Source organism: Lepidochelys kempii, chromosome 5, assembly GCF_965140265.1.
Source record: "Lepidochelys kempii isolate rLepKem1 chromosome 5, rLepKem1.hap2, whole genome shotgun sequence".
NCBI lineage: Eukaryota > Metazoa > Chordata > Testudines > Cheloniidae > Lepidochelys > Lepidochelys kempii.
Genome location: NC_133260.1, coordinates 120,543,425 through 120,564,564, shown reverse-complemented (window position 1 = coordinate 120,564,564; position 21,140 = coordinate 120,543,425). Strand labels below are relative to the sequence as shown.

General features: G+C 40.6%; 1 protein-coding gene across 1 annotated transcript in view; it reads right to left on the bottom strand.

Moving 5' to 3' along the window:
• Positions 1 to 21,140, bottom strand: part of SVEP1 (sushi, von Willebrand factor type A, EGF and pentraxin domain containing 1) — a 170,563-nt gene that overhangs the window by 112,602 nt on the left and 36,821 nt on the right. Inside the window, exons 4-6 of the mRNA XM_073345600.1 lie at positions 8,140 to 8,298; positions 7,677 to 7,856; positions 2,821 to 3,000 (exon numbers count right to left, since the gene is read on the bottom strand). Coding sequence (XP_073201701.1) covers positions 2,821 to 3,000; positions 7,677 to 7,856; positions 8,140 to 8,298 — 519 coding nt within the window. The remainder of the gene's footprint in view (positions 1 to 2,820; positions 3,001 to 7,676; positions 7,857 to 8,139; positions 8,299 to 21,140) is intronic.

Here is a 21,140-nt window from a genome sequence, read left to right as displayed (position 1 = left end):
TGCTCTCAGTGGGCCAGATCCTCAGCTGGTATAAACTGTCGTAGCTCCATTGACTTCAGCTGAGCTACAATGATTTACACAGGTTTAGGATCTGACCCAATAAGTCTGGATTTAAAAGGGTGTATACAGGAGAGGAATTCCGTCCCATCAATCTCTGATTCTGTAAATGTATATAAATATTAGACAAATTAGCACTGGATGGGTCAGAATTTGATCTCAGTTACTCATGCCAATGGAAATACAGGGTGAAAATCCAGCATGAGAGAAAGCAAAATCTGTCCCATGTCTGTAAAACAGTGCATCACATGAAGCTGACTGAAACCAAGGGAGTAGGAGTATAGTACGCAGTTCATAAACTAACAAGTGAATCTCAGTCTAATGGACAAAAAGAATACTGCACAGCAGGGCACTAATTGACCTCTCTCTCTCTCTCGCCTCTTCCTTTTAAACATAAACTTTGGGGACGAAGCCTGACCAAAATACATTTAAAAAGTGGGCACACTAATTCTTTCAACACTAGATGGCATCAGTGCCCTTGGCATTAATGCCAATGAATTATGTACTCCTGCAGTAATCATGTGCACTGTACAGAGCATTGTAATACGAGGAGACTAACATTTCCTGATGTATACTAAATCTAAGATGTTGGCTATAAACCAGTCTTCAGTGGAATACAAAAGGGAAAGAGATAAAAGAGTTTAGCGGTGGGGAAATATTAACTTTTTTTTTTGCAAGTTAGAAAAAAAAGAAAGACGTTTTCATGCCTATCAAATATTTTAATTTTAGACAACAGAATATAATGTAACAATAATACAAGACAATTCATTACAACAGCATCTTCAATGAAAAGTTGTTTGAATTAAAAATACACGTAACATACATCCCCTTGTAGGAAAAAAACCTAAAGCATGTGGCAGGTAAAACTAATTGGGCCCTACCTAACTACGCAGATCCGATGAAGTGAGCTGTAGCTCACGAAAGCTTATGCTCAAATAAATTGGTTAGTCTCTAAGGTGCCACAAGTACTCCTTTTCTTTTTGCGAATACAGACTAACACGGCTGTTACTCTGAAACATGTTTTATAGCGAAAGACATAGGAGCAAAATCTTTTTAATTTACTAAGAGAAGGTTAACAGATCACAGCCTACAAGTACCTACACTGGGAAGCATTTGGTGTGGCTGTCCCAGGAGCCAGCTGCTTTGGGTGGCCTCTGAGCCTGCCGGACCATCCCCTGCAGAAGTTGTGGAAAGTCACGGAATCCATGACTTTCGCGACCTCTGTGACAGACACGGAGCCCTACCGATAGTACATGCTTCTTTCATCTAGCGGTAAAAAGCATAATGAGACCTAATGGTTGGAAACTGAAGCTAGACAAATTCAGACTAGAAGCGAGGTGCGCATTTTTAACAGAGAGAGTAATAATTTAGAACATCTGTAAGGAGAACCATTTTTTTAAATGTGCTATTAGGACTCCGGTTAGCATTTTCATGATCCTGCAATCATTCCATGAGTGGAATTTCACATCTGCTTTCCTTGCGTGGGGGTGGGGTGTCTATACAAGTTACTTTTGTGTGCAGTCATGGCAAGAGCGAGTCCAGATTTTTCAGCTACTGCTTTTTGCAATGGGACAATCAAAGGAAATTCTTACACTGGATTTTTGGAACCAACAAGAACAAAGCCTTGCCATGGGTGACTCAGAAATCCAGCAACAACTCTCATATAACCTACTTGATTATGAAAAAAGAATCAAATAATAATATCAAACAGCATGAGGCAGCCTTTTGATATATAATGGAACTGAATTATAATAATTAAAAATTAAGAAATGACAGACTAAAGTAAATCCTCCAATAATAATCCTCCAATGGCATTTCAGGGCCCAGGCTTGCTCTTTTGAAGTTAAATAAAATGTTCCCATTGATCTGGGAGCAAGATCGGGCTCTTAATGTACTTAGTGTAAATAATCCAAAATTTATGAATTTATCTTCATGATGTTTTTAAAGCATGTATCTATATCAAGGGCTGAATGTTCAGCCTTGCCCTCACAGGGTCCCCATTTTTGTCCCCGTAGTTTTTGAATTACAAATAATTATAGGCATAATGTAGGTCATTTGGACATGTAGGTACAAAATTTACCAATGACATTAACTGCACCCACAATTTTCAGGAGCATCAAACCAGCCCAGCTTCTGAAAAGTCAGGCCCTATGTTCACGATTTCTGTATTTCACTGGGTTTTAAAAATTATTATTATTATTAACAACATTTTCCAGTGAAGTCAGCACACTCATGAAAAGTGCTGGACTGGTCATCCTGGAGTCTAAAGTCCTCTACTTATTCACATAGCAGCTTCTGTGCAGGCATCAGCAGTGGATGCTTCCCCGCACTGCTCCACCGATGTGCTTCACATATGACCAGCAAGTTTCCTTCCTCAGCATCAACCCTTTCAAGCCTTGGCCTCTGTGCTGGGAATTCCAACAAAGGAGTCAGCGGTAGTTTAAGCTTCCTCCACACTGCCAACATGCCTCAATCTTTGCTGGAGGGAGCATCTCTAGCTCCGAAAGGGTAATTGAGACTCCCCAGAGATTCACTCTTGCCTCTGCTGTCTGAAAGCCATGTTTACCAGGAACTGGACTGTGATCACTAATTCATTTCATACAGGTTACCAAACAGCCACAGGAGAGGAGTGACTTTTAGATATTACCTATGGGGGCTGGATTTCAACCAGCAATCTAGAGGTCAAGGTTTTCTTATCCCATTACCAATCCCTCCTCAAGATATGGTTCTATATGAACAGTCATGTAACGACAAAAAACATACCCACACAGGTTGGCTCCTTTCCATCCCACTGAGAGTTTCCTTGACAGGTAAGTTTGGAGTTTCCTTCCAGTTCATAGCCCTCATCACAGGTCACAAAACACACTGTCTTGTATGAGATATCACCGGATGAACAATTCATTTGTCCATTTTCAGGTGCGTGAAGTTTTGGACACGTTCGAACTGCAAATGGTAAAACAATCATGTTACGTTTTCACGATAAACAAGAGGAACAACAGACTGTTTAAAGGTCACTTCTAAAACCCTTTGTCATTCAAATGGATATAGTGAAAATAACATTCTGGTAATCTGGGTTTATAAATAAAGCTAATATTTTCAAAACTGACCAGTGATTTTGGGTGCTCATATTAAGACACCTTACAGGGGCCTAATTTTCACAGGGTGGGTGCTTACCCCTTTCTGAAAACCAGGCCTCTTTAAGATGTCACACTGGGAAATCTGGGTCCATTATCTAGTCAATGAACTTAAAGGAAGTGTAACTAAGAAGATTTGTTTAGTTAGCTCTGGGAGGAGTTGCGGAATGATGCTGAATGGGAAGACAGGGTTAGCTTTGGCTGAGAATACAGGGTATATTTTTTTTTTAAACTTGCTGAATTCCTAATGCTGCATCTTGACACCAATTTATTACATAACTAAAATCAACTCCAGAAGAACATGGAATTAAATGTAATCTTGTGCATCAGTTTGTCTAACAAATTAAGCAGTAGCACAACTGAATAGTAATAAAAAAAAAAGGGGGGGGGGAAGCTGCAGTTCTCCAATCTACTGTCTTTTTAAGAGCTAGATCCTGCTTCCATGCCTTCCATCAACTTGGTTGGAGAAGGGTCAAGGCCTGAATGAGTCATGACTGCAGTGGCCTGGGTAACTTCTATGTTGTGGTTAAGAATGTAGATTTTACGAAGTGACCCCCTGCCAATGTAGGAGTCAAACTACTAGCTTTCTTTCCAAATAAGTTCAAAGTTAAGCAAACTTGGCAGCTTTCTTTCCTTTTTCCAGTAGTCTATTGCACATACTGATGAGAAAACATGCGTGTATAATTGTACATATTGACCCAACAGACTACATGTCTTCCGAAAGATAGTAAGAGAACAAAGTTAATCAGTTATCAATCAAATGAAATCCAGCTGTACCAACAGCCAGGATTACAAGTCTTGAGTAATTAAAAAAAATTAGTTCCTTTCGGATGGAGTTTGATATAAACACATCAGGAAAAAACCTGCATGATTTGTATCAACCATTGACCAAAAAACAAGGAGTGGCAACCCAGTTAGCTGCCTAACATCTAGGCATTATGACGGCCTTGTGTTCACTCAGGTCCAGAGCTCTGCCACTCCTCCCTGCCGCCCCCAATTCATGTGTATGCACAGGCTTTTCTAGAATGAGAGAGATCAGGAAACTTACTTTCGACTAGAGTCACTAGACTCTTAATGAATTAAAGGAAGTGTTGCTCTTCAGACTCGTTTTGTATTATTCTTTACCTTAACTGCACTAAGAAAAACATATTACAACTCTAATGCAAATTTGTCATGCAAAGGAGAATAGGCTCCTAGGGTATTATGATTTCTACTGTGGCCTTTAATGCCACAGCTGTGGTAGTGTGTGTAGTGGGAATTGCAAACTATTAGGTCCTGGAGGCATTATGGAGGCAGCGGGAATAAATCTGGAAGCACTGGGGAAATGCTCAGCAGGTGACCACTGCTACACACCTTCACAGGTGGTAGCATGTGCCTCTTTGCACCTGTTATTAGGTCCTGCTCACCTGCAGGCATGGAAAGAATGCATGGCCATTGTTCTGTTCCTTTCAGGGTGATGGAGCTATGATTCACTATCAGCAACACTGCTAACCGTGTGTTCCAGGGTGGAAGGACCGGAACCACGGCTACTTCTCCCACTGGTGTCCTAGGCAGGAGGGAGGGAGCTCCATCTGAAACATCATCCCAGGGAGCAGCAAAGCACGGGGATTTGCCACTGCTGAACTTCTAGCCCTCACCCCTCTAAGGGGGCACACTTGGGAAGTGGAGACCTCTGTTTCCATCCCAGTGAGTATGAGCACGAGCATAGAAGATCTATTGGTCTTCAGGGCTATAGCCCACCTAACATTTGGACTTACTGCTCATACATATGCCAAAACCTGAACAAAACACTTATGTCAGTCTCCCCATGAACACTAAGCTTTTGAATAAAATGGGATCCAGACAAAACCCCAAACCAAAACCCAGCCGACAAGATTTGACAAAACTTAAATAAACTATCCCCCGTCCCTAGTCTCTCTCTCTCTCTCTCTCTCTCTCTCTCTCACACACACACACACACAGAATGCTTAAAGGCCCAGAGACCTGATCCCACATTTCTTGAGCACCCCACTGAAGTCAGAGGGAGTACTGGGTGTGTAGGCCATGCAGGATCTAGGCTTCTCAAAGGCTAATGGATTACTTACTCTTCACAAGACCCCTGTGAGGTAGGGAAATACTGTTAGCTCCATCAGCAGATGGGGAACTGAGGCACAGGCAAGTAACTTAGCCTCTGTAAATTTACAGCAGGAATGTGTAGAAGAACCAGAAATAGAATCCAGACCTTCCAAATTGTAGCCTAGTGCCTTAACCACAAGACCATCCTCTTGACTTGAGGACTATCAATCTAGCACTTTCCACAATCACTAAAAGTTCCCATAAATGTACATTAAAATATATTCTGTTGGCCTTTATAATTTTGTTATAGTATATTTTTCTGGATTAAATGGGTGTTTTGCAGTTGGACAGTATTTAGCTTAATTCTATATTAGCTGCTGCTAACTGCAGAAGGTACGCTGATGGGTCTAAGCATCACTTATCACAGCCATGACACATTTTAGCTAAGTAGTGCAAAAATGATAAAACATTGAATGTTTAATGTCGAAACCTAAAGCAGTGTGAAGGGATTAAAATCCTTTGGGGTCCTTTCATAATTGATGTGATAAAATACTGTTGGGATTAATGAGACAGCCCCATAAACTGTGCCTTTGATCTTGCTCTCTTCTACAGCATTGTTTCTTGTATGAATGGAGAACAGCAGACACAGCGTATGCTAAGGTTGGATTTTTTTTTTATTAGGAACTTCAACATGATGTATTATGAGAGGGAAAAAAAGAAAGGATCTCCTCTAGATGCTTCAAAGAAAAATTAATACCACATGAAGATAACAGCTCAAAGCAGAGGGCTAACTTCTTTTTCCATGTTAAAGCCAAATGCTTCATTAAAAGGAAAACTGCGAAACTTTGCAGAAAAAAGAAACCATCCCTCACCAAAAAACCAGAAGACAGAGTAGCTTCTCCCCTAAAAGTGTGTGTGGGGAGGGGGGCCGGACTCTCTAAATTTTACATGCTTAAAATTGTTCCACTTCTCTGTGTGGAGACTATAATACTGTAGATGATTAGAGTGGAAACTGATCAGTCCTTCCTTTATGCTCCAGTGCAGGGGCTCTCCAGCCTTTTCATTCTGGAGGACCCCTTTGTAAGAGAGAGAGTCTCATGGAGACCTGCTCTCCCAATAATCCAATCAGCCTGCAGTTGGTTTTTCAAACTATTTCACTCTGTAGCCTGCCTAGGGGAATGACCTGGCCAAATCCCACGGATCTTGCTTCTCTGTCCCAAAGTACTAGCAACATATTTTTTCCATTGCAAGCTCTCACCCGTTCCAGGGTCACTGGGAGTTGCAGAGGGACAGTAAATTCAGCAACATTCAGCATTAGACTATGCAGCAATTTGTTATGCACATTCAGGTGGGTTGCCAGGTGAGCATGTCTCAAAGAGTGACTGTTCTCTGGCTCTGTCCATTCCCCTTGTCTCCATCACGCATCCTTTCCCTAAGTGAAACCTGACCTGCATACCAGCCAGTGTGTGGCTGCAAGCTTCCTTTCTCCAAACGGGCTGTGAAAGGTGGAAGAGGAGCCTCAGTCCATAAGTGCCTGTAGGAGGTCAGAAAGGAATCCCACATCCCTTGTAGAACTGCACAACTGGTTAAGGTGTCCTGCCAGCGCACTGGTAGAACTGGAAGGTGGATACCTTCTTCTGAAACATCATGTTCTAAGCCAGAGGCAAGATGGAATTGTGATCTGATCCACTAAAGCAATATTCAAATGTAGTTATTAGGACGCCAGGAGGCCCTCTTTGGATAAATACTTTTTTTCAGCCCCTCTCCCTATTCCCAGTCGTGTCATCTTCGATCACTCCTTCTGATTATCTCCTTTCTAGTTAATATATCCTCACATTCAGCCTCCAGGAAATAGTCACTGTCCAATGGAATCACACTCAAAACTCTTCTGAGATTATACATGTGGCCTGGAACTTTCCATTTTTTTTTCATTCACATGATAAACCCAAGGATCATACATCAGAAATTTGGAAGCAATATTCTTTGTTGAAGTTTATGCCCCCGGGTTCCAATGCCAACGTGCATCTAATCCACCAGATGGATCCCTCATGGGTATTCTGAAACCCCCATCCTGCAAATCCTTATTTACTAACCATAACTTTATTTACAACCCTAACTTTACTCTAGCAATTCCACTGGTGTCTCGTGAATAAAGTTAGTAATCGACAGGATAGGTGTGTAAAAGAGGACAATGCGGAATGTTTACCAGGGTTTGGCTCTCTAACAGATGATACCCACTCTGCATTTCTTACTGAAGGTTTTCTTCCTCCATTTTAGTAAACCAGGAGATAAAATACTCATCATGGGGTTTTCCTTTTGAATGTTCCTTCATTTGGAATTTACTCTCAGCAAAACCAACAAATCTCAAACCATCATTAACAACTAAACAACTTGTGTCAAAAGCTTTTTCCAAAGAAATGGCTTTCATACCTCTGCACGTGGTCTCTGAACCAGACCAGAGGCCATTTGGCTGACAGAGCCGTATGCTGCTTCCCACTAGATCAAATCCTGCTTTACATCGGATTCCACAGGCAGCGTTGAAGTAGTTGTTGCAGATGTTCTGGATAAAGTAACCATTTTCAGGGGGCTGCAGCTCAGGGCAGTGGACAACTAATTAATCATACAACAACAAAAGGGTTAGAGATTCCAGAAGCATGATTTTCATTTCATTTCCCACCCAGTTAGTTTATGTCTTTAATTTGGCAGGTTTGAGTTTTTAATTTATAGCATCTATACTTTTGCGGGCATGCATATGAAACACTATAATAAACCCCACAGATGCGTGACCATCTCATTTACAGCGAAACAGTCCAAGAAGGGCTAAGGTTACACTGCCTATGCATCCTAATGTGCCTTTCATCTCTATACATCTTCGCTGTTTGGAAAGACTTACGTTCACAAGCCTGTCCTGCAGCACGATACCCATCCTTGCAGACACAGTCCTCGATGGAGGTACTTCCAGGGGGAGAGGTGTGGTTGTCATCAGGACAAGAGATGCAAGTGCTGATACCACCAGGCGAACCTTCAGGTTTATATGTTCCTGATGGGCAAGCTATCAAATGAAAAAGAGGACTTTTAGAAGAAGAAAAGGCGAGACTCCATCCTTTCTGAAAGTTCACTGGATTACCAATTTTTGTAAGGATTTTTTAATGCACACTTCTTTTTTAGTGTACCTTGAGGCGTGGGGATGACCAAGTTGCGTGTTTAATTGCTGTGCTTTAGTTGCTCCCCTTCCTCCATTTATATGTCATTTATTCAAATTCAAAGCAGGACCCAGGTGTGTCTATAAAGTTATTAGTGAGTATAGGGTCTGAACCAAAGCCCACTGAACTCAGTGGAGGTCTTTCCATTGACTTCAGTGGGTTTTGGATCAATGCCATAATTTACTTTCTACATAAGGAGCCTCACTCTGGTTTTACATTTGTGTAACTCCACTGACATTATGGAGTTATTCGTGGATTATACTTGTATAAATGAGATCCGAATCAAGCCAAAGATTTTCAAAACATGCGAAAATTAGGATCAGGCTCAATAAATAAAAATTCTTGGCATACTGAATTCGCAGAATCCAGCATCTGACTTCATGATTTAGAAGCTATGCTATATATAGGTGTGAATCATAGCACATGGAGCAATTAATCAAAACAATTACTCCCCAAAGCCTTTAAAGTAGTTTATACCCTACTCTAGAATTTTAACTCTGTGTGCGCGTGAATGTGTGTGAGGAATATTTAAGAGATGTTGTCAAGAGACAGAGAATAGACACAGAAAATATGGGCTAACAGAGGCAGAAACAGGAGACAGGATAGTCCAATTATTAGGGCATTAGTCTGGGACTTAGGAGACCAGGATTTAATTCCTTACTCTACCATAGACTACTTGTGTGACATTGGACAAGTCACTTAATCTTTCTCTCTCTCTCTGTCTCAATTCACCAATCTGTAAAATGGGGTAACAGCACTGCCCTACGTCACAAGGATGTTGTGAGGATGAATACACTAAAGATTGTGAGGCACCCACAACTACGGTAATGGGGGGCCATAAGTACCTTAGACTGCATTCCCTCTAAGATGCTGATGCCTAAGTAATTATTTCCTGAGCTATGAGACTCATGAAATTTGCAACAAGCCTAAAGAAAGCTGAAGTTCAGACAGAAGTCTGTTAGTTTAAATGCTTACTACTTATTATTCTGTTTAAACTTCTCTTATAGACTGTGGGCCAGATTCTCCATTGTCCTGCATTATGTGCAGTCATTACATCAGTGCAAAGTGGATGCAAAACATACCAGTCTGATTTAGTAGTGTTTTACAGCCCCTTTGCACTGATGTAAATGGCTGCATACAGTACAGGACAATGGAGAATCCGGCTCTGTAGCTTCCAGAGAACTGTGTCCAGAAAACTCTGTCCAATCTTAAATTCTTTAAAATGTCCTTTGTTTCCAGCACCAAATATTTCCTAGCTCTTTCAAGTATTAGAGGTCTAATTCCTGAAGGTCTCAGATTATGACTATATCTTTCTTTTTTATTTTGACAGAATTGGACCAATTCTATATTTTGTGTGAGTTTAAAAGTAAATACTTTGACATTTGTCTTATTAAGACAAATAGATTTCTATTCTCCCCTGGCCCGCCCCACAAAGCCCATCACCATCCAGTCAGCCATATCTGGTGAATTATGCATTGAAAAATATAGTTTAGGATATTTAGAGCTTTATTTTCTTGAACATGGTCGCGTCTTGAATATTTTCCACAGATCATATTTTTTCTGTCTCTCTTTGGAAGTTCGCAGCTTCAGTTTCAAACTAGGTGATAAAATGATTGAATGGTGCAAAATATTAAGTGATGTAACACAGTGTGTTGGAAGCTGGCTTGCTGGTTCTACATTGTAGAATGGCTCTTTAAAATTCCAAATGAAAGCTCCTAAATAAGAAAGGAAGTAATTAAAGATCAAAACATTTTAGAAGGTCAATTTGTGTCTTGCTAAGGGAAGACCGGAAGGCAAATTTATTCACAACTACAGCAGGAATTCTTTTTTAAGTGACTTTTAAAAAAAACACTTGCAAAAATGCCATTTAATTACACCATATTTTTGCAGTCAGCTGCTTCTAGTCCTCTTGTGACTTCATTAAAAGTAACATGCTCTTTTATGAGAGCATAAAAATAAGTGAGAAAGTGCCAACCACTCTATATTCAGGATTCTTATTGATATTGCATAGAAATAGTTTTAATAAACATTAAACTGTTTTTTCTCCTGAATGACAAAGGATACCTGCCCAGATTAAGCTTTTAAGAACAATGAAATCTTTATCACTGAAAGTGAACAATTTTGTAGTACAATTACCCACAACTGTGAAAGTCACTTCAATTAAACTGCCTTTACTGCAGTATTCATGGCACAGTCAACCTATTGTAATGGAAATTGCACTACTTTGTGCAATAACAACAGCAACACAACGATTCTCTTAATAGGCTTCCTGGCAGGTGCAAGTGAATAGCCCAATATCCAGATGATTTTTGTACTTTGGAGTTTTAACAGACCCAAATTTTTAACAGTGAGAGAAGTTAACCCATTGGAACAGATCATGGAGGGATGTGGTAGCTTCTCCATAAGTGGGAGTCTCTAAATCAAGACTGGAGGACTTTCTAAAAGATATGTTCTAGTCTAGTTCCACCACATCCTTGACTGGACTCCATGCAGGATTCGCTGGGTGACGTTCTCTGGCCTGTGTTCTACAGGAGGTCAGACTAGATGCTCATAATGGTCCTTTCTGGCCTTGAATCTATAAACAACATTCCAATCTGAATGTCTTTAAAAGGATCCTCCTTTTACAATCTCTGGGCAACCCCCTTTTACACTTTGGGTGGGGGCGTGTTGTTCCAGTGACTGTTTTATTATTCTCTAATGTCTTCAGAAGGCAGCCATCTGGCCTGAGCAATTCAGGGGACGGCTTGTTAGCTGGCTCTCCCACCCAGTTTGTTTGAATGGCTGGCCAATATATCTATCTGGACAGTGACCTCCAAGTTGGTGACCTACCCTTCCCCTTAATCTTAGAGTAGAACACTCCTCCTGTGCCCCTTACTGATTCTTTCCATCCCCATTAAGCTGGAGATAAGACTTGAGAATACCAGATCACTGGGAAACCTGTTCTCCCATGATTCAGATGATGGTATCCAGTCAGGCTAAGTACGGCTACTGCTGCTTCACCTCTGGGTTCAAAGCGAATTGTGTTTTGTAGCTGGTAATTTCAGTTCAGTCCTAGCTCTGTAACTATCTAAGGATTCTGTTACTTTTGCAGCTGTCACCCACAGCAACTAGATAGGTGAAATGATGAATATCTGCCAATTTGTGTGTGTGTGTGTACATGGGCCTGCATGTATGTATGTATTTAAACCCATCCTTGGGAATAACCTATTATTACAATAGCCATAGCACCATTACTGTGAAAAGAGTTATGGAAAAACATCAGCCAGACTGGCCTCTGCATTCTCCCCCTCACATATTCTTTCCTTGGATAAACAACTCCCACAAAGAAAGTCCCATATGCCTCTTATGTTCGTGAATCCCCTACATCTTGCTGATGACATTCAAGGTCATAAATGGACTGCCTACTTTTATTCCACATCCATCTGTGGGTTTTTTCCTGGTAAAGAAATTACTAGAAAGCAACTTTGACATAGGATTGCGAGACAGAAGCATACACTTAAGTAGGCAGAATTATAGGCTAAAACACTGCCTGAACCTGAACTAGAGACAAAGAAACCTAGTAAGGTCTGCAAAAACCAAAGGGAAGACTTTAATATAAACTATCCTTCTCTGGCTGCATGCAGAGATCTGCTATAATTACTAACTTAATATTTTAAATCATCCATCTGGAACAATTTAACACGGTCAAGTGAAAATATAAAATTACATAGATTTCACAGATTTCACTGAATATTTAAGGATGCAGTATTGAGTCACTTTTTATTACCTATGAAAAATAAAAATAGTGACAAATTAAAGCCAATTTGTAAAAGGTAACATTCCAGCACGCACAGGATAGTATGGAAGCTTGTCTGGATTTTAATGCACAAGACTATAGGGGAGAATATATCTTCTCTATTTATTAGCATCAAAGTTTTCCATTTGCATATACGAATAAAAATTGTAGATGAGTAATTTTGCTTTAAAAATTCAAATCTACTCAACTCCTGAGAGAGACAGGGCCTTATTTCCTTCTCAGTAACACCAGTGTAATTTAGCAATTTCAGTGAGTTAGTCGTGATTTACTCCAGTGTAAGAGAGGAAAATCAGATTCAGTGATTAAAAGATTAATTTAATACATTTCACATGGTTAAAATGCATAATTTCTTCAGTTAACTAAATTACATTTCGTAAGTAATCCCTATAACTAACTACTTTCCACATTTGATGCTAATAATGGATCAAATTAAAGGCTTATCTATTAGTGGGTTTGACATCTGCTTTGCGCTATCCTATAGGAACTGAGGAACTTACTAATATACACTCATCTGTCAAGAATGAACCTGAGCCATGTAGACACTGAAATGGGAATGCTCTGCATACATGATGTAGCTCCAACCACTTTTAGTTCTCGACTCCACTGCGCTGAGCTGAGAATCAGTGGGCAATGTAAAAACTCGCTTTTGCCCAAAGACCTGAATTAAAGGAATGAAATTATTTTGATCATTGCGGGTCCAAATCTGCAACCTTAATTCATTCTGGGATTCCCTACGTTACATCTGTGCAATTCCACTACCTTCAGTTGAGTTACTCCTGATTTACACCAATGTAAGTGAGAGCAGAATCAGGCCCATCGAGTACAACCTTTCTGTCACAAGTAGTATAATAAAACCAGTGGGACTAAGAATTACTAATATTAATTTGTGACAGCAAATAATCGTAAGAATTGCACCATCCAGCCTTATGTGAGTAGTTAGTTTGCTGTCTCACCCCAAAATTCTCCTTGTGCCTTGGCATCAGCAAATTAAAGGCAAAAACTTCTAGAACAATAAATCTCACTGTCACGCCATCTGGAATGGTTCACAACCATGAATGCCAGCCTCAGGGCAAACTGCTGAAAAGCAGGGTAGAGACCTCAAACTGATTGTATGTTCTAGAATTAGATTTCACCAACCCAGTAACAAATGTGAACTCCTGAAGCACTGTAACAGTCTTACCAGGGAGTCACAGACAGTCCCCTTGGGCATTCCAGTCTATCTTGCCACCCAGACAAACTGGACTTAGTGATAGCTGGCTGCCATACACCAAAGATCATAAAAGATTTGGGTTGTTCCCAGTCTCAAGGGACCAGTCACTTACCCCAGGTCAATTTGTACCTCAGATCTCACACCAAAGATAATACTTGTAGCCAAACCTATAGTAAAACTAACTAAAGATTTTATTAAATAGGAAAAAGAAAAGAGAGTTCTTTAGAGGTTAAAGCAGGTAATATATGTTAGGATATAGATATTCAGGCCTGTCTGTAAAGGCCTATACTCTAAGAATTTAGGTGTATTCTTATCACTTGGCTAGTGATAGAGGTATAAAAGAAAGAATCAAAATCACTGTCTGCTGGTGTAAGGGCCTTCTCCTACTGTGACAGCCTGAGGCCCTCTTCTTAGGCTAAGGCCTTTGGCTAAGCAGCAGAGGCAGCCATAAGCTGGGAAGCGAACAGTCACATCCTCACATTCCAAACTAGTCACATTGAAATAAGGTGCTATTGGGCTGTTAGGCACTATCAGGACAGGATTGTATTCCTATCACCTCCAGAGAAAGGGAAGTGCCTAGAAAATGTAAAAGGAAACTTAGTTTGATAGCATCCTGTCTGGCAAGAACTCACTTATCAATAGCTGGGATGTGAAATCCTCACTTCTGTATTGTTTTGTCATTATAGTTCCCACTTTGCTGTTGTTTGTCTGTATAATCTCTGTCTGGTTCTGTGATTGTTCCTGTCTGCTGTATAATTAATTTTGCTGGGTGTAAACTAATTGAGGTGGTGGGATATAATTGGTTACACAATCATGTTACAATATGTTAGGATTGGTTAGTTAAATTTCAGGAAAATGATTGGTTAAGGTATAGCTAAGCAGAACTCAAGTTTTACTATATAATCTGTAGTCAATGAGGAAGTGACTGGGGTGTGGGTGGGGGTGGGCATGTGGGTGTGTGAGATGGGAACAGGGAATGGGGGTAAGAAAATTGGAATCATGTTTTGCTAAAGGGGGAGATGGGAACAGGGAATGGGGGTAAGAAAATTGGAATCATGTTTTGCTAAAGGGGGAAATGGGAACAGGGAATGGGAGTAAGGAAGTTGGGATCATGTTTGGCTAAGGGTAGGAATGGGAACAGGGACACAGGTGTAAGGCTCTGTGGTGTCAGAGCTGGGAAGGAGGATACTAAGGAAGGAAACTGGAATCATGCTTGCTGGAAGTTCACCCCAATAAACATCGAATTGTTTGCACCTTTGGACTTCGGGTATTGTTGCTCTCTGTTCATGCGAGAAGGACCAGGGAAGTAAGTGGGTGAAGGAATAAGCCCCCTAACAATATATACACACAAATGAATTACATACAGTCTACGGTTTGAAAAGGTGACAGAGTTGTAGCAATCTGTCGGCAATTAATGCCTTTTAGGGCTAACCCAGGTTGACCCTTGTGACCTCTGCTTCTGTTTCCTAACTCCAGCTCTGTGAGAGTCCAAACAGCAAGAGAAAGAAAAAATTTCCATGTCCCTATTTTATCCCTCTTCTTCCAGCATTCAAGCTCATGGGATACATGTGCTTTCTTTCACATAGCACCTCCATGGCTGTGAGAGGGCCATTAACCAAGTCTTTGTATCATAATGTTCCACAAAAGCCCATTTAATTTTGATAGTTGTTCTTAATGGGCAGTGGACCATTCCCTTCCTGATAGGGTTCACAGGTTCAGAGCAGGCATTTTTGCAGTAAAAAACCAAAACTTACATATCACCTTATTGCATGGGATACAGGCATTCCAAGTAAGATTACAACTTACAGCAACTTACAAGCATTCCATAGAGTCTAAACACCAGAACACATTCTTACAAGTCTAACATCTATGTTGAACAATACTAGCATACCAGGTGAGCTGGGCTGGTTTCCAGCTATGAATTTGTTAGTGCTCAGCTGACACTTACAGCTTTGGCAAGAACTGGCACTTGGTCTGCCAGTGTCATACTCATCATGACCTCGCTGCTAGTAAAAGTTGGCAAGTATTGGCAGGTTTAGTCTTTTTAGCTGCTCTGTTTTGAAATCATTCACATTTTAAATGGCATTTGGACATTATTTTGGACCTGACTTCCTACTTTAAACTGAGTGATTGTACTAAGTGGAAAGCAAAACCTTCATTAGAAAGAGAATATTAATAAATTACAGTATATTATGATTTGCTAGCATTTCCATATTTACATTTGTATTCCTAGCTGTTACAAAGTCTGGCTTTAGAATTTTAGAAGCCAAATTCAGGCCCTCAGTAAGCTTAACACAGACAAGAGCAAAAGCAGTACTAAATATGGGGCCTTAGGCATATTAGCAATGGTCCCAAATACTATATTTTGTCTGCCACACAAAATACTCTTGTCAGGGATCTGAATCATTTGCATCAGATGTGGAGCACCCAGGGCAGTGGGCATGTTTGTTAAACCACACGTACCAAACTCCCTGACCCCAAGCCTTCCCCATGACTTCTGGTGAGGACATGGCTTTCAGGAGGCATAGCTTTTGTATTTCAGCTGTGTGCCCAGGGCGCAGCCTGAGTACATGAAAATTCTAGGAAATCCCTAATATGAAGGCCTATCCCACAGGTCCTTGTTAAATAAATAAAGAAAGAAAGAAAGAAACAAACCAACAATCTGCAGCCTGGCTCCCTAAAAGTGTAATGAATTAGCAGAGCTAGTAAAACTGACAGGAGATTGGCTGTGCATGTGTGCCTCAAGGACCATTTTCTACATGGTTTCTTACACCTTGTCACCCTGCTCTCCCTTCCCTTCCATTGGTCCTCGTTTTTATATTTTCATTTATGGCTTCTGTTTTTTGTCTCCTAAAAGGCCGTTTGTAGGAATGGAATTATGCTTCATCAAAATTTGAAATATTATAATGTTAGAAAAAAAATCCTTGTCATATTTTGTAACCTACCTTTCCGCACTATGGAAAATATACAGTACTGTAAAGAAAATACCACATAGGCACATACTAGGATTGCAAGAACGTGGATTTAGTTAAAGATTTGATATATAGGAGTTGCAGAAAGATTGCAAAGGAAAACATCTAGCATGTCTATAAGTGCAAGAATCAGAAGAGGATTTATGCTAAGTCCCAGCATGTGGTGTAACTCTTCAATATTTCCCGTCATACCCAGCATGTGTTTTGCATTAATTTCAGACAGAAATGAATTTGCTCACCAGTCTGTCTTTTATCATTTTTTCTTGAAATAACTCCTCATTCAGCATTATTATGAGTGACTTAAAAAGCCAGATGTATGTTACAGTCTTATTTACTATATTTACACATTACGTCCCAATAAGAGGCATTGGCTGAACTGAAACAGAAGTTTAGATAATTCCATACATAGAAGCACCCATCTACCCTTCCACGATACACAGACACCACACCAACTATCAACCGCTAACAAGTGAACTGCAGCACTTTGAATAACCCCTCCACAGATCAAACTAGTTGTCATTTTTCTCAATGCGGCTGAAATGGTAAAAATCAACTTTCAACGTATTTAAATTGTTCATCATTAAAATGCAGGTCAAGATACCCTCCCCACCACTCCCATGGTGCAGAGGGGCTAGAGTGGGGTAGATTCCCCATCTGGTTCAGAAGCAGATAGGACAGCTATAGCCCACCAAGTCCTGGTGTCCCAGGCATAAGGGGTGTGGATGGAGCTCCTTGCTCTCTAGTGATTGTGGACTGGCAGAATGGGCCCAGAGAACATTAGAGCTGGTGTAAATTAGAGCAACCTAAGGGTTGCTCTAACCTATGCTAGGGATTGAACTAGCTTTTGGCTGCCCCTGGATTGAGGAGGTGGCCTTAAGTCATATTTGAGCTGAGTGTAATTTGACTAGCACTAGCATGTATTTAGTTGCAGTTAGTATTATTGAAAAGCTGAAAGTGAAAACATTATTAATATTAACAATATAGGGAATACAGCCAAACCCATTTGTATTCTGTATTAATACTAATTTAAAAATCAGAAGAGTATTAATGCAGTACTTGACTTAAAAGTATAAATACTTTAATAATAAAAACACTTTGTGGAGATGACAGGTTTCAGAATAGCAGCCGTGTTAGTCTGTATCCGCAAAAAGAAAAGGAGGACTTGTGGCACCTTAGAGATTAACAAATTTATTTGAGTATAAGCTTTCCTGAGCTACAGCTCACTTAATCGGATGCATTCACTGAATTTTTCCACTGAGTGCATCCGATGAAGTGAGCTGTAGCTCAGGAAAGCTTATACTCAAATAAATTTGTTAATCTCTAAGGTGCCACAAGTCCTCCTTTTCTTTTTGTGGAGATGTAGAACCTCTAATCAGGATGTAAAAGAATTTGAAAAACATTAAGACTCACAATCCCACTGGGTTAGGAAAATAAATACTATTATAGCCATGTTATAGCTAGGTATACTGAGGCACAGATAAAATAAGGTAAGTGTGTTGTTTGCCAGGAGCTAGGATTCACGATGTGATGGAGAGACTGCCGAAACTCATCAAGCCCTCGGATCGCTACCCCTTCCTGCTTCTCCAAGTGGGCGCCAATGATACTGCCAAGAATGACCTTGAGCGGATCACTGCAGACTACGTAGCTCTGGGAAGAAGAATAAAGGAGTTTGAGGAGCAAGTGGTGTTCTCATCCATCCTCCCTGTGGAAGGAAAAGGCCCAGGTAGAGACTGTCAAATCGTGGAAGTCAATGAATGGCTATGCAGGTGGTGTCGGAGAAAAGGCTTTGGATTCTTTGATCATAGGATGGTGTTCCAAGAAGAAGGATTGCTAGGCAGAGATGGGCTCCACCTAACTAAGAGAGGGAAGAGCATCTTCGCAAGCAGGCTGGCTAACCTAGTGAGGAGGGCTTTAAACTAGGTTCACCGGGGGAAGGAGACCAAAGCCCTGAGGTAAGTGGGGAAGTGGGATACCAGGAGGAAGCCTCACCAATGCTGAATTGAGGGGAAAGATCATGTCCCTCGATCTGCTGGCAATGCTCCTACTTATACAGCCCAAAATGCTGTTAGCCTTCTTGGCAACAAGGGCATACTGTTGACTCATATCCTGCTTCTCGTCGACTGTAACCCCTAGGTCCTTTTCTGCAGAACTGCTGCCTAGCCACTCGGTCCCTAGTCTGTAGCAGTGCATGGGATTCTTCCATCCTAAGTGCAGGACTCTGCACTTGTCCTTGTTGAACCTCATCAGATTTATTTTGGCCCAATCCTCTAATTTTGGGCCCCACATTACAAGAAGGATGTGGAAAAATTGAAAAGAGTCCAGCGGAGGGCAACAAAATGATTAGGGGGCTGGAGCACATGATTTATAAGAAGAGGCTGAGGGAGCTGGGATTATTTAGTCTGCAGAAGAGAAGAATGAGGGAGGATTTGATAGCTGCTTTCAACTACCTGAAGGGAGGTTCCAAAGAAGATGGATCTAGACTGTTCTCAGTGGTAGCAGATGACAGAACGAGGAGTAATGGTCTCAAGTTGCAGTGGGGGAGGTTAAGGTTGGATATTAAAAAAAAAAAACATTTTCACAAGGAGCGTGGAGAAGCACTGGAATGGGTTACCTAGAGAGGTGGTAGAATCTCCTTTCTTAGAGGTTTTTAAGGTTAGGCTTGACAAAGCCCTAGCTGTGATGATTTAGTTGGGGATTGGTCCTGCTTTGAGCAGGGGCTTGGACTAGATGACCTCCTGAGGTCCCTTCCAGCTCTGATATTCTAGGATTCTATGACTGCCCACAGTCAGAAATGGAAAACAGAAATCCTGATTCCTGTTGTCATTGCTAGACAGCATAATATTAAAAAGTTTATCATTCAAAAGGACCCTATATGTCACTTTATTGTTGTGAAGAAAAGTCCTAAATACAAGCTGATATCAGCAAATATGTACATTTTACTTTGCACAATATTCCACTTGCATACTTTAGTTGTTCACAAAAACAAAGGTGTATTCCAGCTGTTTTTTGGAAATATACAGTAGGGAAGGGCAAAGAAAGCAACAGAGACTGTTAGAAATATCCATATTTTGATATAATAGCGTATTTGTGCACTTATGTTCAGTAATACAAGGATTTAGCTACCACTTTGGTACACATTTAAACCAAAAGTGAATAAGGCATGGCACTGCAGAAAAATTAGCCCTTATTTAAGGCCTAAACTAACAAATGGGGGAAAAATCCTGATCACAATGAAAATAATGACAAAACTCCCATTGACTTCAATGGAGCCAGAATGTCACTTCTGGACTTCATGGAGGTCTAACCTGTGGGGATTAATATAAAGCACATCAAATCAGGTCCTCAACTGGTGTATACTGGGATAGCCTAATTGACTTTTATGGAGCAACATCAATTTACACTAGCTGAGGAACAGGAATATGCCGTTTTCCCAATTCATACCGTAGTCTGATTTCAGTAACATCTCTTTGTGTCCTAATTCCATGGTTTCCCACACATTCTTATGGCACGGAAATTGTGCATAGCAAATTCTGAGCTTATCAAATGGTCACGCTAGGAAATTACATCATTTTAGTGTGTAAAGTCATTGTTTTAGGTAAGTTTGGCTATTCTGACATATAAAAAGCCTTTTCAAAAACAGGCATTTGTGTTCAAATCCTTGCTTACTGTTCAATCCTTACTCATCAGTGGTGAACAGAAACAATGCTGCTTTTGCTTCAGATGTGTAGCTGTTAGAGAAGGTTTTTCTGGTCATGAGTCTTTACATAATTACACACTTTAGTTCCTTACTAAATCTTGCATCATTCATGGTATGACAGCACTTGGCACTAAGCACTGTAAATAATCCTGTTTTAAGAGCACTGGATCTGTGGGCTGCTTCCTGGAATTTAAATATATAAACATGCAAAAGGAACATCTCTACGTCCCCTATGTGCACTCAGTTCCCACTTTGCTGTTCCTGTAGTAAAATAAAATGTTTGCTCTGTTATCCTGTCTGTTGTTTTATATTTTTGTACCTTAAACAGATTCAATAAATACAAAACTTCCCATGTATTAACACTTACAGAAGGATGAATTGAGACAGGAAACCCAGTTCTTTTCAGAACTGGTCTAACAGCTGTATAGTGCATCAACCAACTCTACTTTTCTTTTTTTGTTTACGGAAAGAGCCCTGGGTTGGGAGTGAACAGGTAGGAAGGAGAGGGGGGCAGCTGCAAAGGAGATGCAGATCAGAAACAGCAAACTCACGGAGTACCACTCGTCACCAGCAACATGTGGCTTTTCCAGCTGTACATCAAGAAATCTATCAATAAGTAAGCTAACAAGACAGCTTGAAAAATAACTAGAAACCTACCAGTGGACAAATTCATCCTTGGAGTAACTCCACTGACTTTCAGTGAATTAAACCAAAGATAAATTTGGTCAAAAATTCCGAATTGGGGATCAAGCTTTACCTCTGGATGGATGATAATCATCTCCCATTAACTTGCATTACCTTAGTGAAAGCCACATGAATACATATGAAGGAAGAATTTGGCTGTTTATTACACACAACCAACCCCCCACAACTTCTCACAAAACTGTGCTGAGGCTCAGGAAGGGGCAATGAAACATAGGCTCCATAAGCAAACCCGATTAGCTGTCAGTTGGATGCCGCAGAGAATCTGTCCCACAGTCTAGAACCCTCACTGCAAACAGTATGGTCACCATCAT